General features: G+C 35.0%; 1 protein-coding gene across 2 annotated transcripts in view; it reads left to right on the top strand.

Annotated features, from left to right (window-relative positions):
• Nucleotides 1–27,814, top strand: part of Gbeta5 (guanine nucleotide-binding protein subunit beta-5) — a 111,146-nt gene that overhangs the window by 56,823 nt on the left and 26,509 nt on the right. For both annotated transcript variants that reach the window (XM_090377181.1, XM_090377182.1), the window contains 3 exons: nt 2,645–2,771; nt 10,315–10,458; nt 19,528–19,668. In XM_090377181.1, coding sequence (XP_090233307.1) covers nt 2,645–2,771; nt 10,315–10,458; nt 19,528–19,668 — 412 coding nt within the window. The remainder of the gene's footprint in view (nt 1–2,644; nt 2,772–10,314; nt 10,459–19,527; nt 19,669–27,814) is intronic.

The raw sequence follows: 27,814 nt of genomic DNA, 5'->3' as shown, positions 1-27,814 counted from the left end.
TAAACATTGTGATGTTTTCTTTTTGATACTAGTTTTTTTCCATTTTATAATGCAGCGGTCAGTAGATAAATTTCCTTGAAATGTTTGTAGTAAATGCAGTACACATAGAAGAAAGAATATATAATTTCTTTTCTATACAAAAAAAAAAAAAACTTTGCGATGCATGCCCACTTTTGTTTTCTTTTGGCACAAAGCAAGACAGTGTTCTTATTTTTGTAAAGACCCTCCTTCTCTCTTGTTTATTGTTTTACATTTACTGTACAGTCACTGACCTGTTTTCAACAATTTAAATTCTGGAAAGTTGCCTGCAGTAAAACCAGGCAGCTGTAACCTGTTCTTGTGCCAAACTAATTCGTTATAGTGGTGCAGGAGTGGAGAATATTTTCTGCTTCTGTATATGGTAAATATTTGCCAGTATTCTCAAAGGGGATCATCTGAAGGCAGTGCAACTTATGTAAGGACCATCTGGATAGCATTTATTGTGTGAAACAACCCTTTCCTATGCTATAGTTGTTACAGCAAAGAGGGAGGGGAGAATAAGGAAGTTTATTTTTCAACAGAATATATCTTTTTCTGCAGCTAAGAATAGAAAATACAAACAAATACACATCAAGAAAATATTGAAATATTTTGCAACAAAATAAATTTCAAAAAATTATCCATTATGAGTAACTTAGGCTTTTTTGTTTTTTGTGCACGAGGTAAGATTGATAAGTTTGTTTGATACCAGTTTTCAGATGTTTATAACTCGGCTATCAACAGAGTTGTTTCTTGGAAATTTCATTTGAAAATGAAATGTACATCAAGGAAAGTTGTTGTACCGATATCATTTCCAAAAAACAATTATAATAACTGAAACTTCTTTTTTTTTATCCAGTGTGTAGTGGTGTTATCAATTTGACACCAGTTTTTCCAGTTTCCAGTGTGGCTGCCAATAAATAAATTGCTTCGAATTTTGTTAGTACATACAATATACATTGAAGAAAGTAAGTATAGGCTCTCCCTCTTTTTCCTTTTTCAAAACATGATATTTATCTACTGTGTAGATAAATATCATGAAATGGTTGAAATTTGTTTTGGGTTACTAGTGACCCAGAAGGACCCAATTAAGTCTGTATCACGTATTTAATTATTCATGTCAGCCTTGTACTCTTTATTTGCAGCCCTCTGCAGTTCTTGTATCATTATTGCAGGAGAACTTGGTTGAACTTGATGAAGTCTAAAACTGAAGTTCCAAAATATGTTTCTGATGAACTTCTGGATTGAGTTTAAAGAGGAATGCCCTTAATTATCAGTATTGTGCTAAAAGTGTTGATTTCATTTTCCTTTTTCTATTTATGGGAAACACAAATTTCAGCCTTGGTAGCCATGAAGAGTAAGTACAGGACTTGATTGGATGTATTAACAAACATTCCAAAAGGCATGCAGACTCATGGATATAGATGTTGAGTGCAGAAATAAATAACAAACTACACCAAATAAAACGTGAGCCGCAAATATGGATATCAAGTTCCAGGCAAAACTGATGAGAGAAAACTATTTTAGCATGGTTACATATTGACCATACACACCTTAGCCATCTCCATTTGCTCATGGGCGAAAGTCTTCCTCAGTGCTCTTTCTGTCAAGTCAAGCTTAGCGTTAAAAATATTTTAATTGTTTATCCATGCTTTTCAAATGTAAGACTTTGCATATTTAAAATACTTTCCAGTTTACAGAACCCTCCAACAATAGAACCCATTCTTGGAGATAAAATAATGTTGATGAATTTTTACGGTTCCTTCAGTGAATTCAGCTGTATTCCTGTATCTAATTTGTTCTGATATACAGTTTAGGCTTTCTAACAATTTCTAACAGATAACCCTTTATGATAATATATTTTCATAAACCCAGGGGCTCACATCTGGTGAGTATGGGTTTGGCACACCCAGGGTCCTGAGTTGGATGTCATCATTCTTCTCTTTCTTGGTGACTCCTTTCTCTCTCTCTCAGGGTAACTCAAATTTTTTTTGGCTGGTGCAGCATAAGCCTCAGGCTTCCTTGCATCATATCGCTAATAACAATATACATGAGAAATTGTGGAGTAATACAAATTTGATTATCATTTTAATTTAAAAAAAATTTCACACAAAATATGTATTACTGTTATGGTTTGAGATAACTAATGGTATCAGTTCCACTGCAATTGCCTTTAACTCTTACATGACAAAGTTCAATCAGGTTAGACAGCAGAGAAGTGAAGAGCATTTTTAATGAAATATTGAAATTTCATTTTTCATTGAAAATTTAAGGAACAGTGTACTAGGTCTTGCCTAGACATTTTTGGTTTAGCAGTGAAAAATGTGATTGATGATACTTTCTTGCAGAATTCTTGATTTTGTTTAAAGTAATTCCTTAATAAAATATAAGCTCTATTGATTTTAAAATAGAAGCTACTTCTGACTTATGTTCATTGTAGTATATCACATGGAAAAAACTTCTTGTGAGTTAATTTTAATTTGATTGTTAATTTGATGAATGGTGGTGGTGTCGGAATTTATGCTGCATAATTTAAAAAAATATATAATCAAATATTTAGAGGTAAAACTAATTATGGAGAACAAGGACAAACTAAAGATCAGATATAAAATTTTTTTTTCAATAGTGGCTTGGACAATAAGGTCACAGTTTATCCTCTTAGTTTTGAAGAGGATGTATCAGCAAAGAAAAAAGCTGTTGGAACCCATACCAGCTATATGTCCTGTTGTCTCTTTCCTAATTCTGACCAGCAGGTGAGCATTTGTGATTTTGAATGAATATTTGTCATTTTTTAATTTATTATTAAAGAAAAAAAAAGTATATTATTTTATTATTTTTTTTTTTTTTATATTGAAATTGAGTGCAAAATTTAAAAATTTTTTAGTTTAATTTTTGTTTATATGCATTTTTAATTTTTTTTTTTAAGTCTGCAAATGAAAAATGTGATTTATTTTGTTGTATTCTTTCTGTTGCATTTTATATACCGAAAGTACCAAAACAACTGGTAACTGTACATTAATAATCAATTTATTGCTGAGATGTTTTTGGATAATAGAAAAAAAAATAAAAAATGCTTCTGTTCATATTATGAGCCATTAAATAGTTGAGGGCATAGTTAGTAACTTTATGGGCATTAATTAATATCTAACACAAAAAAATTAAGAGGTGATATACTGTGTTACACTACACTTCGTATTGAGCTGTTCTCTGCTATGCTTTCTTTACTACTATACATATTTTAAATTTTGTTTCCTCTATCCTTGTTACACACACACGCACACACACACACACACACAGTTCAGATGAAACTCAAAAAAATGTTTGTTTTACCTCACTGCAGAAGGTTATACAAAATCACTGTGGAAATTTCTACATTTGTCTTGGTAGACAAATGTAAACAAGAAATGTACATTTTGTGTACATTGCACAAGAAAATTCATTCCTAGTGCAGAATATCAAGCAAATTCTTTAAACTCTCATTACTGTGTTTTTTACATCATTATTTATTCTGGTTTTTTGAAGGTTACGTATATAGCCGAGGTATTTAGGGCCTAATTTACTATTTTTATTAGATAATATACAGTAGCAGTGATTCTCATAATTTCCAAAGAACAATAGTTGCCAGCATTATATGAAAATGTTAACCTGTAATGCTGCATTGGCCTAGTGGGTGACATACTTGCTTAAAAAATAGAGGTTGCAGGTTAGAATGCTGCCTTTGGTATGGGTCTTGCAATTGTCCAGTATTTTCTAATATCAGGTGTAAATAGTGTGTGTGATTTCAGCAATTGAATAATTTTAAAAACTAAATAGATGCTGCTGTACTATTAAGTACTACAATGTGAGCTAGTATTGAATGTCTCGCAAAATGAATGATTTTATATGTTGCAAATACATAGTAAAAATGACAAGGAAATAGGTAAAACAGAAAAAAATTTGTTTTTGGAAATTCTTAATGGAACATAATGCATAAATTTTGCATCTGTGGTGTGTTTCACCCCCCCACCATCTCCACTCATTCTATTTCCTTCTGTTCCTATACGGTCAACTACCCCTGGAAAGGTTAGTTGACCGTATAGGACCGTTCAAGGGCAGAGACAATATGTAGTAAGTTTTGCATTTGTGAGGTTCTACTGTATCTTTTAATATTGATTAATATAATTTTATAGGAAGAAGAAGAAGGTAGAGAGGAAGATAGCTTTGAATTTTATAGCCGACTTCAAAGCATAATAGAAAAAGTAAATAAGAATGACATGCTGCTCTTACTGGGAGACAATGAATGCTAGAGTAGGAAATATAAAAATCCAAAATCAAGTAGGCAATTTTGCGGAATCAACCAAAAATAGAAATGGCAAAAGTTGATTTCTCAATCTATAATAACTTAAGAATAATGAACACAATATTTAAACATAAAGATGGATGCACACAAATATACGTGGTCCATAAGAGGAACAAAATCTATTATAGATTATACCTTGGAAAACAACAAAGTAGGAAAATTCATACTTGATACAATAGTTTTTAGAGGATTTGATATAGAATCAGATCACTTTTTAACTGTGACTACCTCGAGATTTCCTCCATCATGGCTGAGGCATAAAAAGGAGCTACTGCCACAAGAATGTCTTTGTAAGGTGAGCTCAAATTGACAAACTATCATGCAGGAGCAAATATAGAAGATAATTGGAGCCACCTTTGCAAAATTCTGGAGGAATCAGCAGAGACAATACTGGGTCTGACCATTGCCATACACAATGGGATAATCACTTCCGTATCCTTGCTAGCAAAATCCTATATATCATTTGACATAATTCCATGAGCTGTCTTTGCAGCCTGTCTGCACTGCCCAGAGAACTTATATCACACTGCACAATTGCCTCCAGGGCTTTTCCATTTTCCAGCACCCTGAGTGTAGTACCACACATTTGATAGGTTACTCTGGGATTATTGCTACCTATATGCAGTACCTCGCATTTGTGAATGTTAAACTTCATTTTCCATTTCTCAGTCCATCTGCCTAATTTTTCTAGATCTTGTTGCAGCAGCGTACCTTCATTCATTATCAGTCCTACCAAACTTTGTGTCATCTGCACACTTAGACAATAAGTCTGATATATTCTCATCAGTATCATAAATAAACTCAGAAAACAACACTGGGCCCAGCACTAAACCCTGTGGGACTTCACATTAGTGCAGATACAGCTGTGTCCATTGATAACTACTCTGTCTTCTCCCAACCAAACATCCCTTCATCCATAGCAGGAATTTTCCCTTATACCAATACCAATGCTGCTCCAATTTGTACAGCAGTCTTTTATGTGCAACAGAATCAGAAGACCACTCTCTCTTCTCCCAACCAACCATCCCTTCATCCATAGCAGTAACTTTCCTTTAATGCCATGCTGCTCCAATTTGTACAGTATTCCTTTATGTGCAACAGTATCAAAATTTCCTGAAATCCAAGTTTAGCTTTAAAGTAAAAAATAAATAAAATTTTTAAAACAAATTATATGTTTTACACTTACAGTAAACTCTTGCTAATCCAGAGTAATTGGGAGAGAGAGGTCATCCGGATTACGCAAGAATCTGGATTAGTGAAGCAAAAAGACAAAAAAAAAAAAAAAAACTTAGAACACAAATAAATGGGAAATTTAATGATATAGGTAGTGCTGATGAAAATAAATAAAACAAAATCACTGTAGAGCTTTTATTTAAAAACTATAAAAAGACAATAGTTTTTATGTTGTTAATTGTCTTTTCTGTTTATACATTTATCAGGTGGCACTAGTGTCACACACCAACGCAACTTGATCATTTCTGTGAATACCACTTAAATACAGCTTCTTCCAGCAACACTTCTTTTGGCAATTTTATTGTTTCTCTATTTAATACACTGCTTTTATCACTCCCCACATTGAATTTTAAAGGAAATGTCTTTATAGATTCTCTTTGTTTTTTTAATATCTGATGCAGCCTTGTTGGCCAATACCAAATTTTTCAGCAATATTTTTTCCAGGAACACCATTTTCAAGTTATTGATAGTTAAAGTAAAGTGTTTTCTTTTTATTTCACTTTTTTATTCTTTAGAACCCATAATTATATAAAATATGTTAACTTATGTACATATATATGTATGCAAATGAAGTGGTATAAACAATAGCATGTCTGACTTGGAGCCAACAACAATATTGAACAACATGCAAGACAATGTAATGTTTGTCCCATCTCTCTCTCTCTGCACAGTCAATCATTGTGCAGTGAAAGTTACTCATCTGCCTTCCTAAATCCCGTTTCAAAGTACTCAACTGTGAACAGAATTTTCATATTTCGATCTGGATTATCTAACATCCGGATTAACTGTATCTGGATTAGCAAAGGTTTACTGTATTTTCAAAAAAACAAAAAAATGATCATTTCTCCTGAAAATTACAAAAAACATTTTAGACAAAATAGAACTATCATTGTTTTAGTCCCTTTCAGTTAAAGACTTTTAAATGCATGAAATTTCAAATTCTCATGTGCATATATTTCTGCTATTATGTATATAAATATTATTAAAAAAAAGTATTATATATATTTGGTATACTGTTAGTTCTGTTTCAGGCTTATTTTAAAATTTACACAGACAATGAAATTTGCACAATTGTATATTGCTTTCTGCAGGGTAATGGCCGTTTTGAGATAACATCAAGTTTCGTGTTATCTTTGCCCTGTAAAAACAATAATGAATCATTCAAAAATAATTAGGATAAGATAGCAGGTGTTTGTTGAACTAGTGGGAGAGGAAAAACAAGTAAATTGAAATAACTACAGCATCTGCACTTTGCAGGCAGCATGCCATTCTTCAAGCAAAACCAAATAGTTGCAAAACCAGTGGCAGGGCACCTGACAGGCTCCCATATGCAGTTTTTCTATGAAAACCATAAGAAAATCACTTCAGAAACTATTGCAGTAAAAGTTTGAATGCATTTAGGAAGGTAGGAACAATTTTAGATTTTTAATTATTGATTAATGACTAACATGGGAATGTTATTTTTGAAATTTGCATTAATTTCAGCACTATATAAAGTCACAGGTTTGTAGTTATAGCACATTAAGTTCTGTTTCCCAGGGGTTGGACTGTATTGCAGTCATGGCTTTAAAAGTATCTCAACATGGGTTTGAGAGTATTTAAATATCGTCCATACCCTCTTGTTCCTGTTGGTTGGTTCTCTAGTCAGTATTATCAGGTTACAGAATATTTAAAACCACTTCAGACATTTTTCTAGATAGTGTTTCTTAGTGTGATACACTTTGGTCTTTCTGGTACACTAGTCTCACCTGGTAAAATTGTAGGACTCCTAGTAAGTGTTTTCATTGGTTTGAATAATTTCTAACTTCATGATTATTAACTCATTTAAATAGATTAATCATTATTTCCATAAAGTCCATATTTAAATGTCAGTTTCTTATTAAAACTTGTGATGTTATATTGTGTTTTAAAAGTTCAGTTAAAGAATTATTATTTTGTAACAATTATATTTTGCATAAACCTCTGTACATCTTATCTGAGTAGATATGTTTTATGATCAAGATAATTCAGAGTTGAATTTTAAACTCCAATTTAAAACTCTGTTAATATAGAAATGGATTCATTCATTTAAGAATTTATTACTAAATGGATTACATTTAAGAATAATAAATAACTGATAAAACAAAAGAAATTTAAAAAAACTTTACTCCTACTTGAAACCCAAACCTTATTTCTAAACATTAAAAATCTCCCCGGCGCCTCCGTAGCCAGGTGGGCAGGAGCAGCAGTGCGTAGCACACGCTTCTTGATTAGACTGGGGTTCGAGCCTGTGACCACCAAATACGGAAGATGCGGAAAGGTCAGGGAATGACCATCGCATATCCCGGAGCAATATGGCCTTAGTTGCTAATGCTCCTAAAATCCAAATAACAAACAAACAATAACAAACAAATCTCCCTTATGCATAACCATCAAATTGAAACTTTCCTGTGTTTGAAAGTTAAAGAACAACAATTGATGTGAACTTTCATTAAAGTAACCTTGTACAGTAAATATGAAACTTCAAATACAAATATATAATGAAGCTTGGATCAACTTTATGGACAGTCCTTCATCAATGAGCAAGGATACTAAGGAACATTTAGTTAAGAGGACCAAACTGTGATAGTAAGGTTAGAATGTATTCATATAGGGATTGGGAGGGTGGCAACTGTTGATGGAGAAGAGATAGGAAAAGGACAGAAGAAGTATTTTCTGCACAAGAAAATAATAACCATAATAGTTTGGAAATCATAAATGGGAAGGTATAAAGAAAAGTAAATAGAAGAAAAAGTTTATTCCTTATATTTTTTTTATTTTAGATATTGCCACTTGTTGCAAGGAATTTATGCCTATATGATGAAAGTGAGTGTTTCTATTTCTTGGAAATGTGCCAGTCATAGTGCACAGTAATGTGTTGTGGTTAGAGCTGTGAAGGAATTACTCCGGTGTTGGCAGCGAGAAGTCCTGGAGCACAGTTTCTTACCATTTCTTCTGGCATGGGGTCCTTGCAACTTTGATTTTTCTACAAGTGTGCAAGGTGAACCACATTGACATGAACTATATGCTTGTTAATGAATGGTTGCCAATCCCTATGAGTTGAAGGTGCATCTTATTGTTTCTTTAAATGCCACTGATAGTTGAATGAGAGGGAACTGATTGTTGAGATCAGTTATGTTCTAGCAACAGTATTGCAAATCTTGGAAGAAGTTTCATCTTGTTAGGCTCCCCCATTCCCTTACTAATGTTAAGAAGTGGCATTGTTACAGAATTGCAAGAGCACAATCGAACCTCTGAAATCAGACAACTTTGGAACCATGCTGGAATTTGGAAATTTCTGCATTTTGGATAGCCATATTGTAATCATAAAAAAGACTGCAAAATACTGTAGCACAACTTATTGAACATAGTACTTTTTCAAATGTAGCCAATTTTTCCAAGAGAATAGCAAAGAGAATAGTTCAGGTAAGGAGAAAAATACAGTAAAACTGAAATTATTTCCCCTTACAAAATATGCAACAGTATTGCTTTTGAAGGCTAATACTGTGCATCTTCAACAATACAATCTTTTCCACACTAGATAAGGACCTCTCTATGCTTTTTAAAAAGCTGCAGTCCCTTAAAGTACTTTATTTCTTTTAGGTGGCATATGGACAATTACAAATGCATGAAAGTTACCGAATTTGTGTTTTCAGAGGACAGTTTAAAAGTTCTAAAATAATTAATCAAACAGTAAACATGCTTAGTGAATTGCTACCTCAGTCTAATGTTTCATGTATGAATCACAAACTGAGTAAGTCATCATTTATTATCAATGAGATGATAATCTTGTTCACAAATAATGATTAAACAGTTCTGTGATCTAACAGATTTTTCAATGTCATTGAGCACTTGGCTCTGAAGTGACTCTCCACCTGCACAGTCAATTCCAGTGCACTTATTAAATCTGAGAACTGACAAATATATGAACTAGATTTGTCAATTCTTCAATTCTCAGATTTAATGCACTTGCCCATTTTCTTAAACATATTCCGAGAATGAAGTGATATTGGATAATGGATTGCCATATTTGGGAGGTTTGATTAATAGGAAATTTACAAATTTTTTATTTTCTCATATTCCCTTTAATGTTATGGGAAGGATAAAATTTTTTTATGAAATGCATAATTGCACTAGGTTTAATTTTGCTTTATTTTATGAGGCAGAACTCAAATTCTACCCCAAAGAATGTTACCACAGAAGTTCTGCATCCAAAGAAATTGAGACAAAACATTGATTATTTTGATATGACTGGAGTAGGATCATACTGTTCCACAAGTGAACACTAAATGCTCTGCTTTGCCAATTGTTCATAGAGAATAATTTGTGCCTATCAGTATAAGAAGAATGCTGCTATTTCCTGGATACAACACCAGTCATATTTAATGATAATGCATGGTGTCATGGCTGGTACTGTTAAGACATCATTACAGCATTGGAAATGGAAATCCTTGAAGCCCCATCACTCCAGTTTTCAGTATACATGGGTTCTTTTCCCAAGATAAAGCCAACCAGAGATTAGTGCTTTCAGGCAGCAAACAATGTCTACGTCCCTACTGTTTATTCCAAAATTGTGTTTTTTTTGAATGATTTATATTTAATAAGTTGTATTTTTTAAAAAAAAATTGTACTTTTAGAATTTTTATATGTATGATTGTTTTATAGAGAGCTGTTATATTCAAAATAACTACTATATTTGTACACAGATTCTTACTGGCAGTGGTGATAGTACATGTGCCCTTTGGGATGTTGAGTGTGCCCAGCTGTTACAGAGCTTTCATGGCCATACTGGTGATGTCATGGCAATTGATTTATGCCCTTCAGAAACAGGAAATACATTTGTATCTGCAGTATGTAAGATAATTTATAACAGTAATTGGAAAATACTTTTCACTTTATATTTATTGCATTAGATAGTTCAATCTTGATATAATTCAGTTGTTGGAGGCCAACTTTAACACCATTTTAGAAGCTATCTGCATTTATTAGACTAAAGTTTACCAGTTTTTTTTTTTAATGACTTCCAACTGATTTAAGCTATTGACTGTTAAAAGTGAACACTCCTTACATTTTATAGGTTATACTGATACACATTCCTGTAAGAGGAATATCCGAATAAAAAAAATTTTCCACTATCTTATTGTTTCCACACTTCCAAATTAAGTGCTGTTTATAGTTTAGTATGTAAATAGGCAATAAGATTTAAACATGCATCAATAAGAATGATGTGTCATGTGTTTATTATGATCCTGTAGGTTTTGGTTTTCATGAGCTACTTTGTAAAGGAGTACAGTAACCATTAATCTCCACTTTATGTCACAAACTAACAAAGCTTAATAAGGATAAAATGTAATGATAACAGTCATTTAATACTGCAGCTTTTTTCCTTCATTATTTCAACAAACAAATTGCATGATATATTAACTCTAATTAGAGTTAAACAGTGGTACTTTCTGAATACCTTTCAAAATTGAGGAATGCAGAGCTGTATAAAAATAACCAATGGTTGGTTTAAAATAAATAATAGAAGTACATTCTCCATACAAGTACAGGAAAAAGTTTTTTTTATTGTTAGGTAAAAAAACAACTAACAGGTATATCCATTGAGTAAGTGATTAATATGTTCCTGGAAGTTGTCATATAAGGGAAAAACCATATTTTGGAAATCATTTTCCCATTTTTTAATAGAAATGAGTGCATTAAGAGTATGTTTTTGATTCTGGATTAGACTGCTGGACTTTATTTTTTATTTTCCTGTTCCAGCAAGAACATTTCCTGTAATCTGATGTCGTGAAAAGACCTGAAAGGTACATTGCTGTAGAAGAGCTGTGGTGGTTTTTGTGTGTAACATGGATAAGAGAGTTTTAATGACCTCAAAGAAAGTGTGGCAAAAGCAGTGGGGAAGAACAGAGTGATAGGAATCAAAAGGTCTCAACTGTTGATTTAGGTAGTGGCAGAGATTTTGGGCATGTTTAGGACTCTGGTTGACAAGGTGCTTGAAATAGACTGGTAGAGTGTAGCCTAAAATTCAAAAGAGGATTGGCACCTCTTACAGCCATTTATAAGGGGATATACAGATACCTGTAAGGAAAGATGAAACATTCACAATGAGTTTTTTTAAGAGTATCGCAACTGCAGACTCTTGTAAGTCACCTTCCCAGAAAGATCTTCAGGAGGACTCTGTATCTCTGTAATACAGCCTTCTGTGTCATTGCTACCCTTATGTTTTCAATATCATCATCATCACTGAATTAAATGTTTTTATTTTTGCATTTTACAAGGACCGGTACAAAAGTAATGCCTAATTTTTTGCTTTCAAATGTGGTGCTGTAGGTCATTTCATTTGTCACTGAGTGGTCACTAGAAGTCTCTAGTTTCACCATACTGAGTGGCACTGTGATCGGTCTCACGAGTGCAGCACATGGTTAGTTCAAAATGGTGGATGTTACAGATGTACGTATCAAGCAAAGAGTGGTGATTGATACATACATCCACCATTTTGAACTAACCATGTGCTGCACTCGTGAGATGCCTATTGAAATCCATATGGGTCTCAAAAATGTTTATGGTGATAACACTGTAGGTGTGAGTACAGTTAGACATTGGGTAAGAAACTTTAATAAGAGTGAGGAAAGTGACATTGTTGACAAGCCCTGAAGCGGCTGGCCAGTAATGTCAGTGATAACAGGCAACAAGAGCTGGATCAGCGTGCTGATCAAAGAGGACTGCCACATCACAACATGCAAATTGTGCAATGCAGTAAGTATAGAGAAACCTTCTGTGATGACCATCACAAAGGAACTAGGCTACACAAGGTTTCCGCCAAGTGTGTCCCAAAAATGCGGTCACATGAGCACAAAGCAACCCAGAAAGTCATCTGTATAGAACTTATCTAGCACTATGAGAGTGGAGAAGTTTTTCTTTCATGCATAGTCACAGGTGATGAAACCTGGATACACCGTTATGACCCTGAAATGAAGAGAGAGTCAGTGGAGTGGCACCATCAAAATTCACCATGCAAGAACTTCAAAAGACAGCTTTCTTTCAGTAAAGTCATGGCAACAGTGTTTTGAGACAAAGACGGGTCTTGCTTTTGGACTTCTTGGAGCGTGGCAAAACGTTGAAAGCCCACATCTGTAGAGTTTGTCTGAACAAAAACCTTAATGAGGTTCTTCTTCTCTATGACAGTGCATGACCCCACAACAATCTGCGCATGATGGAGGTCATTGCAAAACTGGGGTGCACTGTTCTTCCTCACCCCTCTCATAGTTTGGATCTTGCACCTTCCGGCTATCACCTCTTCGGCCTGCTGAAGGATGCACTCTGTGGAATCCATTTTTCAGACGGCAACCGGCTCAAGCACAGTGTTCGCAAAGCATTCTTGAGCAAGAGTAAGGACTTTTACAGGATTGGAGTACAGCATCTGATTCAGAGATGGTGGAAGTGCATAGAAAATTATGGTGACTTTGTGGAAGCATAACAGTGTGTTTATTGATGATTGATATAAAAGGCATAGTTATAATTAAATTTTCTAGGGAAAAAATAGGAGGCAGTACTTTCATACCACTCCTCGTACTTATATTTATTCTTCATATAAAACATATTTATAATGTCTTTATTTATTTTTGTTATAATAAACAGTTGTTATTACATATTAGTTTTTTTTTTTTTTTTATTGTTAGCATATCCCTTAATAAGAAAGGTCTATCTTATCTATTCCCCTTTTTTCCCAAAAAGCTTTGGCCCTAATATTTTTGGTGGTTTTCAGGAACATATTCCCTTCAAATATCAAGGATTTACTGTATTTTTTTATTCCATGTGGTTGAGACAAAATGGGGAGAATTGCAAATCTGCTGATTTGCAGTCCTTCCCCACCACCAGTTTATTATGATCGATCTTGAATAAGTTCTGTTTATGAATATTTACTCTAACATAATATACCAAAACAGCTTCTTTCTCTCTCTATATATATATATAGAATTTTTTTTATATTTTTGGTGGGGAACATGATTATAACCACAGTATATTAAAAACTGCAGTATATTAGGTTGTGCTATACTTAAGAAAAAGTGTTGTACTTGCTTTTAGGTTACAACTAAATTTATTGATCACTGATTTTAATATTTTTAGGAATCTCTCTTTCTGAGGAGTTTTTTCCCTTCCCTTTTGCTGTGGAGAATTTCAATTAATTTCTCACGTGATAACAAGCTAGCCAAGTTTCATTTTTGAAGCAATTACTAGTTATATAATTTAATGTATATGAACTGAATGTTAATACGTTAAAATAAGTGTTATGTTTATGTACGAGAGGGAGAGTCCATGTTGTCGGGATACTATTTGCTGTGTATTCCATGCAAAAATAAAAGCATGACTTTTTTTTTCTCTTTTCATTATCACTTTCAATAAACTTAATAGCTAAGTGTGGACTGCACTTATTTACTATATCTGAGTCAGTGACTAGCTTCATGTCACTTTACAGCTGAGAGTGATAGGCAGAAAATGCCCAATATCTGAGTAAAGCTGAAACAATGATTACAGTTTGAAAATTTATCTTGGTTGTGTGTAAAATTTATTTATTTTATTATTTATTTTTTTTTTGTGCATGTAAATAAGTCCCTATTTAGAAAAGATTAACAGAAGTTTCTTATTGAGAGGCAAATATTATCTACAGCTATACTAAAATAAATAATGCATAAAAAAAATAAAACAAAAACTACTGATTTTTCAGGATATGAGAGCTGTTCAGTTTGAATCTAGTTGGGTGTATGTGATAAAATCTATATATTTTGTCTTAACTTGGCTTGGCAAAGTTATTGAAAATGAGAGAAAAGCTCTTGAAGCAACTTCGTAGTTAATTCTTTCTGTAAATGTTATAATAGAATTAAAAGATTTAATTCCACACAACTGGGCATTCTCTTCCTCTCTCTGGGCATTCTCTTCACTGCACTGGGTGTTCTCTTCCTCTCTCTCTCTCTCTCTCTGAACTGCTCTAAAATAATGTCAAACTGGTCATCAGTTCACAAGTGCTCTATGACCACCTTATGTAGCTATAATTAGCAAGAGTAGTTATTGCAATATTATGGAGTTTAGTGAAGTTGTGGCAGTGCTAGAAGAGAGAAATGTCACTATTTTTTGCATAGGTTACAAGTATTACAGAGGAATAATATACTAAAATATGGATACTTTCTCTTTAGAAGGTATGTACAACTACACTTACTAGTTGGCATAATCAGGCTGAGTGGAAAGCTTGAATTTTGACAAGTTCAAATGTGAGGAATTTTTATGGGCCTTTTTCACAATGCGGCCAAGTTAGTTAATCTCAGGCAAGGGCGGCATCGTTTTTTCATCCAGAAAAGAGCAAGTTGACCACAGAACACATGCCATTTATAGATGCAATATGGCCTAAATTGCTGGTTCACCTAAACCCTACAACAACCAAGCAATAACTATACTTAATAAACAACATAATGCTTGTTTTAAGCTTCTGAGGCAATTTTAAAACCACACCTAAAAAAAAAGACATAAAAGCTTCTAGAAATAGTCCAAAGACAGTCAAGGAAAGACTGTATGTGTTGGCTACAGAGTTTGACAACCAGGTACTTTAGAGGGATTTTACTGAAGTCTGTAAAGCTTTGAGAGGGGATAGTTAAATGAATGAAGGTGAAATTTTCACTGTTATGGTGTGTAAAGTGTAAAGTGTATTGATGTCTAACGGCACCAGGGGTTTCCCCCATCTCTGCGTTGCTTTCATTGTAGGTGTACCAGTTCACTGGGAAGGCCAGAGATTTAAAAGTGTATGGATTTTGTATAAGTGTAATGTTATGTATCGTTGTTCATCTGGCCATTTAGCCGCTGGACCCCTACTGAGGCCCAACGTTGCCCACACTTGGCCCCGTGGAGGCAGACCAGGTACACAGTAGTATGGAGCTTTACTCTGGCAGGTCCTGCCACCTAGTTTCCTGAGATTTCAGTGGCTAGGGCCTATGTAAAAAAAAAAAAAAAAAAAAAAAAAATTGTAATGCAACACGTGGCGATTTTCAGGGTAAGACGCTAAGAGATTATTAGAGGCCAAAAGGGCATGCGTGACTTGATTTGAACAATTAAAATTTTGGTAGTGTGGGGCATACGCTATGATATTTAGTCAGAGTGGGGAGGAGACTGAAGGCTGGGAGGAAAAGTCAGAAATATGGGGTCAATAGGGAAGACGGCCCCAGAGAAGGTCAGTGGGGCATGCCCATGCCCCACCAGGAGGAAAAGAGGGGTGGGTGAGGGGGAGAGAAAAACAGCAGAGCCGTCCCCTCTCACCCCCGCCCAGGAATTGGAGTAAAAGCCCCTGTGCAAGTGAGCACAGATGTAGGATCGCCTTGTGGCGTCGGCAGCAAAGCTGCATGTAGTCCCAGTAGTTGAAGTGTCCAAGCCGTGAAAGTTTGTCATTCCTGGGACAGTCCCGACCTGTCTAGTAGTTGTACTGTATATCCATTTTTGTGCAGGCGATGCATGAGCGGGTATCCTCACACTCGTCATTCATATTTCGGCGTATGCACTTTCAGAACTAGAGGTCATAAATTCAAATTATAGTGAATGAAAGAAATCTAGAGTGGATTGTAGGAAGTATTATTTTAGCCAGTGAGTTGTTAATTACTAGAAAAAGTTATTTCTGTGGATAGTTGAGGCTGCTAGCTTAGTGAAATTCTAAGGTCAACCATATAGTTACCTGTGAGGGAAACAATTATTTATTTTTTTTATTATTTATTTTTATATATTTTTATTCTTATTTAGTTATTTTATTTTTTGACCAGTGCATCAGAAGCCTGTGGTTTCCTTCCACTATATGGCTAATACTAATGCATAATTTATGCATACTTGAGTTTCATGATTCTTATGGCTTCAGAAATAGAACTTAGCAATCTTTGTTGTATCACTGAGTTCAATTTTTGACCTCAGAAATTTAACAAGATTTAACGTTCCTCATTGTGAATTCCTTAACAAGTGTAGTTAATTTTTTAAAATCATATTGTGTATGCTTAGAGTGCATGGCTATGTGTCAGGGACTGATAGTAATGTTCCTACCTCCTGCTGTGAAGAATGTTTTGTCATTCTGGCATGCACATCTCGCACCTTCTGTGAAAAAAATGTCCAGTTTGACTTTGAGTGATGCTCATATATACACTTGAGTTGGCTATGCATTATCAACACCTACTTAATACCTTGTGAGGCCACCTTCTGCTCGTAATACAGTCTGTATATGAGTTGGCATGAACTTCACAAGATGTTGCAGGGTGTTCTGCAACACCTATGCATTGAATGTGTTCAGTAATGCTTGCAAATTGTCAGATGGATGGTCATAGCATCAAATGTCCTTTTCCAGTAGATTCCAAAAATGCTCAGTTTGGTTGAGATTGGCTGAATTGGGCAGCCATAGGTGGATGGAGAATTCAGTGTTGTGTTCCTGAAATCAGTTAGCAACCTGCTGGTGCCTCCATAGCCAGGTGGGCAGGAGCAGCAGTGCGTAGCACATGCTTTTTGATTAGACCAGGGTTCAAGCCTGTGACCACCAAATATGGAGGATGCGGAAAGATCAGGGAATGACCACCGCATATCCCGGAGCAATCTGGCTTTAGTTGCTAATGCTCCTAAAAACCAAATAACAAACAACAAACAAGCAACCTGCTGGGCTTTGTGGCATGGGGCACACTGTCTTGTTGATGGATGTTGGAGTTGTTTGGATACACTGGCATCATGAAGTGGTGTACTTGGTCAGTGATGATAGGAAGGTAGGCATTCCCATCGAGTTGTTAATGGTAGTCAGAGGACCCGTGGCATGCCACAGAAACATACCCCAAACCATAGTGCCACCACTTCCAGTGCTGAACACCAACAGTGCATCCAGGTGCCATGGCTTCATGTATTGCTTTCTTCAAATTTGGATACGACCATCAGCATAATAGAGTTGGAAACAGGATTCATCAAACCAAGCAACAAATTTCCACATGTTAGTGGTTCAGCATTGGTGTTGATGTACCCATGCAAGGTGCAGTTTCTTGTGTTTTGCAGTGAGCATGAGCACCTGTGGTGGCTACTGACTGCCATAACCTGTATGAGCTAATGTCTGGTGCATAGTTCATGTGGGTATTGGTCTTGCTATTCTTACATTGTAATGGGTGGTTAAGCTGGGTCACTGTGCTCACGGAGTGGACACTAAGTTCACAGGTATTGACCGCACATGTCTGTCCCACATGTTATCTTTGGCTATTTGCTGTTCAGCTGTTTCTGAGCCAGTCACGGTAGACTTGTGACACTACAGAACGGGAGCATTGAACTATGTTGGCTGTTGTCAAGATTGTGGCACCTATACACGTCTTGTCCCCACAATCATTCCCTGTCTGATATCAGAAAAATCTTGACGCTGACCCGTTCTTTTCTTCCTTTCTGACACTCAAAAACTGTGCCACATGTGTGAACTACAGTCATGTCTTTTTGACTTGAGCCCAGACCAGTCCATTCCTATGCAAGGGGGGGGGGGAGATGTTGGTATTGCAAATCCAACTCAGTGTATTGGTATATATGTATGTATAATTTCCGTGATTAAAAGAATTTGGTCACCCTCTGTTTTTTGAATTGTGCCAGAATTCCCACTACAGTCTGTTAGCCCAAACATATCACTATAAATCTTGTGGGTTTGTCTTTGAAGCAGTAGTACAATGGAAGCTAGTGTAGATTATGGATCAGAATTTAGACATTCAATATGGGATGGAGGTTGGATGCCACACTTGCCTTACTGGGCATGTAACTGTGACTCATGTGAACCTCTCAGAATTCTGTAGTGGATGCTACTCAAAGGTGGAAGGCTGTTGATAATACCGTAAAGTAAAATAAAGTGTCTGGATGGTCTTTCAAACTCACAGAATGTCTTTGATGAAGCATAAAGAGAATAGTTCATTCCTTGTGTATGTTGTCTGCAGAAAACATTTCAAATAAGGTCCAAGAGGACACAGTACCATTTATCAGTACATTAATCATGTGTGAGGAGTTACATAACCTTGAGTTCCATTGTAGGACAGCTGCTCATTGGTCTGGTATCATTTCTGACATTCATGCACTCCAAACAGTTGAAGAAGGTGTTCTGGAGTGACACATCTTGCTACATAATGTTTCATTGCAATAGATCTGATTTGAATGTCAATATTGCCTGGAGAATGCTTCCTGTTGGTGTGTATCATCTCAACCATGAATTTTGGTGCAGCTGGCCTGATGGTATAAAGTAGTTTCAGCTAGTTCATACTTGATCCATTGGTGGCAGAGCATGAAGCCATGAAATCCGTGATCTGGATATTTTGGACAGTTATGCACTACCTACGTTGTGGCAAGTACTATGGAAATAGGCCTGTTTGTTATGTAGGGAGGGTTATGTAGGACCAGTTTATGGACCATGACATCAAAAAATCAGATTGGTCAGCTAAGAGCTTAAATTTCAACTACAATGAATACCTATGGATGTGAAATGGAATGCTGTGGCCAAAATGGACTTCTGACAAACTGGTTCTGGTGGATGCCTCAGGGATAGCAGCAAATTTTGGCTGATACCTTCCAGCAGTTGGCACAAAGTATGCTTAAGAGGATAACCAATAGCTTTTCTCTAACAAGTCTATTGATTGTCTTTTTATTATAGAATAAAAATCACTGACCATATCTTTTGAAGTATAGTTAGTTCTTTTTTTTTTAATTTAAGTTTTATTTTCACTCAAAAGACTACACAAATAACGCTGATTTTTTTTTTTAGATGTTCTTGTGGTATTAACTATATCAGCTTGACTTAAAAACCAAAGAACAAAGATTTTTTTCTTACAAAAAAAATAAGGATGTGTAAGTTTATAATGAATTTAGTTAGAATATAATTTTATTTCATATATTGTGAATAGGGTTGTGATCGACAAGCTCTTATTTGGGATATGAGGACAGGACAGTGTGTGCAGTCCTTTGAAGGTCATGAGGCAGATATAAATACTGTTAAATTTTATCCAAGTGGAGATGCTATTGCTACAGGTTCAGATGATGCCACTGTAAGTACAGATTTTTTTTTTTTTCCCCTCATCCTGCATAGCAGAGTAACTGACTGCAGAATGTATGCAATTTGCAGACATTGATATAGTACCTTATGTGGCCTTGGGATTAAATTCCTTTCAAATTATTTTGAACAGCCTAAGCGGTACTATGTAATTTTCTTGTCAATTTGCAAACTTTTTTTTGATATATAAATATAAATACTGAGGATTTCACTATAATATAATGAAATATAATGACATGTATAACTCATCCTGCTATAACTGCCACCTTAAAACTCACATTTAAAGTTATATATATATTTATTTTACACCTTGTCTGCCATTATGCACATAAATTTGAAGTTACACAAAACCCATGTTCCACCATGTTACATTCTTACTAGCATCATTTCAGTTTATGGTTGTCTGTGTGTTGCCATATTTTGATTGGTTGTACAGTACTAGTGATGATAAATGATGCAAGAAAGCAAGCTTATATAGCATCAGTAAAAAAAAAAAAAGAGAGAAAGAATTAAATATTGAAATAAAAATTGAAATTTTAAAGTTTCTGTGGAAATGGTTTCCAACATTTTGGATTTGGACAGCGAAGAAACTGCTTGTTCAAAAGAAAATTGCCTGACGAGCAGTTACGGATTTATTTTTGAAGAGAACAAAAAGTAAGCTAGGAAGCCAACCTTATATTAATTTTTTGTTAAAAAAACCCAGGAAGAATATGAGGTGATTCCCCCCCCACCCTCCTATGAATGAAAAATTTGAAACAATAAAATAATATTGCTCATATATATTTTAAATTGATAAATTTTTATTTAATAACCTTTTAATTTTAATATGCTATTTAATAATCATAGCATAATATGTATTGATAAAAACATGTTTGAATATGTGAAGTATTGACAGTTTATATCTTTTATGGAATCTATCTCTGACTTAACATGGTTTTTTCAGAATGTATGTCATGCACTATAGCAGGATAGGATGTATTTATTTATATATATATAAAGTGAAAAAAAATTGTCAATTATTTTGTCAATTTTGTTATTATTTTATCAATTTTGTAATTGTTTTTCTCTTATTATACAGCAGGCCCCTGTTATAACGCGGTTCGCTTTACGCTGATTCGCTATAACGCTGTTCTTATATTATAACCCATATCTGACTATAACACTGTCACAGATCACTATAACGCTCTTTTACAGATTACATCTTTGGCATATTTAATGAAATCGTTTCATTTGATGGAGTCGATAGCTTGAAAATGAATACCAAAACAGCATTAAAACGTTTCCCAAGTGCAGTGAAATTTTCTTGCACGCTAAATTAATTGCGGTACAGTGACTTGTTACGTAGTTCCGAGATCAACATTTTAAAAAATTATCAAGTATGTTGCTTGTAATATTTGTGTTATATGCATTTATCCAAAGTCTAGTCATCACTCAGTACAGTATTAGACATCGTGCGTAATGGACAGTGTACTTGAATATTGTATCATAATTAGTGCGACCAACGCAGTTACAGTTTCGAAGAGTTAATAATGGCCGATAAGAATGAAAAACCAACAACGTCTGGGCACAGTACGAAGACTATAAATGCAAGAAAAAGACTGAATTTGAAAATTAAATTAGACGTTTTGAAGCGAATCGATTCCGGTCAACGACAAGCGGATGTGTGCCATAATTTAGGACTTGCAAGTTTAACTGTAAGAACAATTATAAAAAATATAAAGAATTAATTTTAGCAGCAGGAAAGATAGCTGTTCTACTGCAAGCAACTAGAGCTAGGCTGACTATTAGGGTTGAAATGGAAAGACTTTAACTAATTTTATTGAAGATAATATCCAATGCAGAATTCAGTTAAGTTAAATATTATAAAAGAGAGAGATATTAGCCAATATGATTATCTGAAGAAAACTCACCTAAAAAAAAAAAAAAAAGTGGAACCATTTAGAACTGGTAAGGACTGGTTGAATAGATTTAAAATCCAGGGAGAAGCCGCAAGTGCAGATGAAGTAGCCGAAACTTTCAAAAAAGAACTTGTTAAAATTATTGAAGAGGATTATTATGGTTATACTTCTCAACAAGTTTTTAACATAGATGAAGCAGGACTTTTGTGGAAACAAATGCCTAAAAGAAGTTTCATATTGAAAGAAAAAAAAAAATGTAACTAATGGAGTGTTTCCACCACTTTTTTAAAAATTTTTCCCCCCTTAAAACTCACACAAAGCTGTTTTCAATGTGAACATTAGTTTCTTCATTTAAATCCATTTTAGAGGAAAAAAAAAACATACTTTAAAATTCTTAAACTCCACTGAATAAAAAATATACAAAAAAAAAAAAAAAAAACACATTAAATACATAATATTCAATATTAATATTAACTTAATTGAAAGAATCACAATTTTCAGGGTCAGAAACAACTGTCATAAGAATGGAGAGATGTTAATTCCTTGCTGGTAGAGGGTTCTGGTGAAACAGGTCCAGTTGATGAAGTGGTCTTGAAGAAATCATCAAGCTTCAGTTGCCTTACACCTTGGTGCTGCTTCCTTATTACTGTAGATTGAAATTCTTTCAAATGTTCATAATAAGGAAGCACATCAGGGTCTGATGATGATTTAATATAATGTCATCCATATGTTGTCTTATAATAGACAATTTAGGATGAGGTGCAACTGATTCTTTGTCATCATCATTGTCCTCTTGTTCTCCACGAAGAACATTTTCTGCAATCTCTACCTCAGAAAACGTTTGATAGCCCGTATCACCTTCATCATTTTCGAGCCAGTTCCACATAATTCTCAGTTGCATTTTTATTGCCGGCCTTCAGAAGAGTTCCCCGAAAATTAGATGCCTCGTCTACGTCATACAACTTCTTCCAAGCATTGGCCGAGGTAGTAATCTTCATATATTTTTACACAGCTGCTGCTAAGTTGAAGATAGCACATCTGATTTTGTATCCATGTAAATTTTGCAGTATCCTGGTGTCTCTTGTATCTTCTTATGCGTCTTCTGTTTCTTCCAAAACAACCATCACCTCTTTGAAAAACTTTTTCTTATACAACCTCTTACATGCAGTGATTACACCCTGATCCATCGGCTGTATCAGTGAAGTAGTGTTAGGAGGCAGAAAAACACATTTAATTCTCCCATCCCTGCTAACTAACCTCTCAGTATTAGGGTGAGCATGTGCATTATCTAGCAGTAAAACAGCCTTTATTTCATGAGAAGGAATTTTCAGCACATCTGTCCGATAGCGTCACACATTAGGAATAAAATGGTTAAAGAACCAGTCACAGAAAATATCCATTGTAAACCAGGCATTTTTTGTGTGGGAATATATCACCGGTAACTGGTTCATTTAATCTTTTAAAGCACAAGGTTTTTTTTGCCTTACCAACTACCATAGGCTTAAACTGATACAAGCCATCAGCATTTGCATAAAGTAAAACTGAAATTTGCTCCTTGTTGTGCTTGTTTCATGCTTGTAAGCCTGGGTATTTTCAGAAACAGCATGATAAAAAAGCCCAGTCTCATCAGCATTATAAAGCTGTGATAAAATGAGGCCCTCATTTTTAATGAGGTCATTTAGATATTTTCTGAAAGCTTCAACTTGTTCTTCATCTGCACCTAAAGATTCACCACAGGTTCTTCTATTAACAATGCCGTGCACTTTCAAAAATGCCACAGTCATCCCTCACTCCCCTGAAATTTTAGGCCCATATTTTTAGCGAGCCTTTCAGCAGCTGACTCAAACTCAACACCTCTAACAACAACACCACTTGAGCACTGCTGAACAAACCACTTGTGTGCTGCTTCCTCTAAGTTTTTATCTTTGGCTACTTTTATATTTTTTCTACTACCAACTGTAGAAGTAGTCTTGGAACAACCATCTACACTGTATTTTAATGTAAACTCCTTAAGTTTTTTTATTTTTGTGAGTGTCTGAAACTGTGCTTTTTGACTCTATAAATCTCGCACACACGTGCAACAGTTACACTACCTTCAAGCTTCTCAAGTTCTAAGAAATCAGTGCAACACTGATTTTTTTGTGCAACACTAAAGTTAACACGTTTACGCTTTACTTCTTTATCCTGCAAGGCTATAATGATAGACAAATATTACGTATTTATTATAAAATATGTGTGGCCGACCGGGCTAGCCGGGTGGGTAAAGTGCCTGCCTGGCAACCCAAAGGTCGCGGGTTCGATTCCTGCCTCGGGCTTGGATCAAAGTACTGCAAAAACCTTGGGAGGTGCATTATGGCCACAGAAGCCTATGCGCCAACAACTACCAAAAAAAAAAAAAAAAAAAAAAAAAAATAAATAAATAAAATATGTGAAAATCACAATTATGTAAAATGCAAAAACAGCCAAAACGTAAACAATAGAACAGGATGAACTGCACTGGAAGACTGACAGTGTTGATGCACACCGCTAATCACTCCCCCTCTATTAACCCCCCCCCCTTGCCTGCATGACATAATACCCCGAGCCCAACACCAGATGCATGATAAGATAATGCTGACTCATTGACCCAACCTTATAGTGTGGTCTATTCGCAAATTTCTAAATTTTTAAAGTTATAAATTTCTAAAGTTCTAAATTTTTCCTTTAGGACAGAAATTTTTTGTCCGTTAAATCCGAAGTCTGTTAAATTGGGCTTTGTTAAATCGAGGGCCTACTGTATTTATATTTTGTTTCTGGCACAAATTTATGACCTCAATTTGAGATTAAAACAGGAAGAAATCTTTATGCTTAAATATTACTCTCTTTATCCTTATGCTCTTAATAATAAGTTCAACCACTAGTTTATTTTTAATCATATATCTAAACATGCATTTATTTTAAATTTCAGATTGTTAAATATCTTACTAAGACTTCTATGTTAGGTCTTATTAAAAGCCTAAAGACATAAAGTAAAACAAAGTTTTAGGTGACTTTTTTTCCTTCTACTCAATCAATGGGATATTGATATTTTCAGTATATAATTGAGTCATAATATACTTTTTGGTCTTAGTGTTCTCAGAGCACTTTGTAGATTTATCCAAACCTTTCATTTTAAATCTGCTCATCTATATCATTTAATCAATGACATTTGTAAGTATAGGCTTTTATCTTATAGCAGTATTCCCCAAAAAGACTTTCATATTCTTATCTTAAAATTTCAGTCAACACTTATGGATTTTATTAATATTAGTGATTGCATTAATTCACATAGTTCTTTATTACTTTCTGGTTGTCAAAGTACGTATGTTAAAATCAGATACAAATACCCTAAACCTTTCAACTTATTTGCATGTAATTACAAATCTGTGGCCATAAGCCATAACTCCAACCCCTCAAATTTTAAATAGCTGTATTAAATGCTATTTGACATTTTTCAAATAATTTTTTTGTAATTTTTAATTTTTGTAATTTTGGTCATGTAGACCAAAATTACAAATCTTTTGTTCATCCTAACTATAGACACATTATTTCTGGGAATCTTGATATTGTACACTATCCAGAACTCAGATTCTTTCTTATGGCTTCAAATTTAGGTTAACTCCTAAATTTAACTTCTTCTCTAAGAAACAACTTTATAGAGACCTCTTAAACTTTTGTTTTACTTTTGCATCAATTGAGGCTTTTCAAATTTGGATTAATAATATTTTTTTTAGAACTTTTACATAATTTTTCCAAAGTGTACCTTTAATTTGCATCTAATCCTATTAGGTATTACAATTTTTCTAAGATTAAAAGACAATTACAAGAAATACATGAGCATTTTGTTGTTACATAGGTAGACAAGTATGTCTACCTCCAACAACTATGCCTTTATATGTAATGCTTTCTATATTGATACATTAAACAAAGAGCTACATGACAGTGATACTTACAAACTGGTGCCTTCCTTTCCTAACATTAACACTAAAAATTATTAGCTTTAAATAACAAATTAATACTAAATATTAATAACTTTAAATTTCCCTTTGTTTATTTCATTCTAAAGTTTCACAAAACACCTGTCAAATTCAGATTTACTAGTTGTATTGGCATAACATATGCTATCTTTCTGATTATGGCATAAATAGTTTAATCTAGATCCTTCAGTCTTCACCATTCTTGTTTAGCTGTGATATAACTGTGCCACAGTCACCTGTGGGATATATGCATATATCCCGTCCTCTCCATCAAATATTGTAGCAACCTCTGTTTTGGATGTAGGTGCATTATATCATCTCTTATCTAAGTCCCGTTAACTTATGCCATGTGCACATTCATTGTTAGATTGGCCTGGGTTATTTGATGCATTTGTTTATATGACTCAGAAAATGGGTTAACTCGTCGCTGCATCTCATCCAATTGTTTTATTATTTCGGCCATATACTTCCTTGGTTTGATTTTTTTTCAAGCTGTTTTGTTGTTGCTTCAGCAGAATCGAAAATATAAAGTTGTCCATATCCTGGCTTATTTGCCTCGTTTGGATATAGTGGTGAGACCAAATGGTAAATCAAATCTGGCCATGTATTCTAAAACAGTATGGACCATTTCCAGGCAGTGATTTAATCTCTGTGCCCATTGTTGTGAACTCGTAATAGAGTAGGTGTCTCAGACAGTGGATCAAGTGAAACCTTTCCATTATGACAGCATTTAGTGTATTTATTTGATGTATTTAACTCATGTCCCCAATATCTTGCATTGCAATACTCAAAGTTGTAGTAGCTTTGCACCATTTCTTTGTGGTGTTCTATCTGGTGTTTGGCTGTGCCAAAGCACAGAGCAGCAGTCGGAGTCAAATCATTTCTGAAGTCACCCCCCACTCCCAGGAGAAGCTGGAGAGCTGTTTTGTGTAATGGCTATTGCTGTGGAGATGTCTTCCCTGGGATGGCAGTAGAGGGAGAGGAGAAACAGCATTCCAAGTTGGGTACTAACTTGGGTGCAAGCACTGGTAGAGGAACAGACTGGAGTGATCTTGGTCGTCATGATGTCCGGGTTTCTAACGATGATGGCAGCTCATGGATGATCAGTTGTACTTTGAACAATTTTTGTAGGACATGAGGTAGCCCACTACAGCCCTGGAATGGATGTAGGGTTCCTGGAGGAAAATTGTCTATTTGTTTTCCCTCTATCTTGATTTTCAGGCGCCTCCGTAGCCAGGTGGGAAGGAGCAGTAGTGCGTAGCATACTCTTCTTGATTAGACCAGGGTTCGAGCCCGTCACCACCAAATACGGAGGATGCGGAAAGGTCAGGGAATGACCACCGCATATCCCGGAGCAATATGGCCTTAGTTGCTAATGCTCCTAAAATAACAAACAACAACAACTATCTTGACTTTCAATTGATCCACAACAATCCTTGCCCTTTGCACATTTAGTTGGGTTATCTTAATCTCTGGTATGTGCTTTAACGTAGGGTGCTTATCCATGGTTAATTCGTAGTTGATACAGGCTCTTTATCTTTTGGTATTCTGGGCAGTTGTTGTTCCTTATAGAGTGCTGGTGGGGAGTCTTTGCAACCTTACAGTTGGCACAAACCAGTGGCTGATCTTTTGATGGGCAGTCTTTGAAATCATGTCCTTTTTCGGCATAGGTGGATTCTCGCTGATTACTTGTGTGCGAGGTGTGGCTGAAACAGAGGCATCGATAACATTTGGGGATCAATATATATATTCTTTAAATCTATGGTTGCCCCATCCAAGGAATATCCTATTTTGGGCTGCTAGGATTTGCCAAACTCTGGTAGATAGCTCTACAATCCAATTGGCCCTTGTGGGGGATTTCACCATGGTTTTGAATTTGGGACTTATATCTTCGTCTATTTCTTCTTGGAGGTAGATGCTTAGGTTCTTATTGAAGATCTCTGTTTTTAGTTCGTCTCGTGTCATACTCTGGTCAATATCGTAGAGTAGGATGGAAAGTCCTTTCTTCTTTGGGACCTTTGCCCTAAGCTAGTGGTTTACGTGGCACCCTTGGAATGTTGCTGCGGCACCCTAAGGTGCCGCAACAACATTCCAAGGGTGCCACATAATTTGGGTTTAAGTTACTTAAATTTATTATTTTTTAAAATTTATATGTTTATTTCATTATAAAAAGGTGTACAGTATCTTTTTAATTTTGTGATCTATAATTGATATTTACTTAGTACCTCTATATAAAGAATAAAATTAT

Source organism: Mastigoproctus giganteus, chromosome 7, assembly GCF_048544385.1.
Source record: "Mastigoproctus giganteus isolate SK-2022 chromosome 7, ASM4854438v1, whole genome shotgun sequence".
NCBI classification, from domain to species: Eukaryota; Metazoa; Arthropoda; class Arachnida; order Uropygi; family Thelyphonidae; genus Mastigoproctus; species Mastigoproctus giganteus.
The sequence above is the reverse complement of the archived record's forward strand: the minus strand, read 5'-3'. Positions and strand labels throughout refer to the sequence as shown.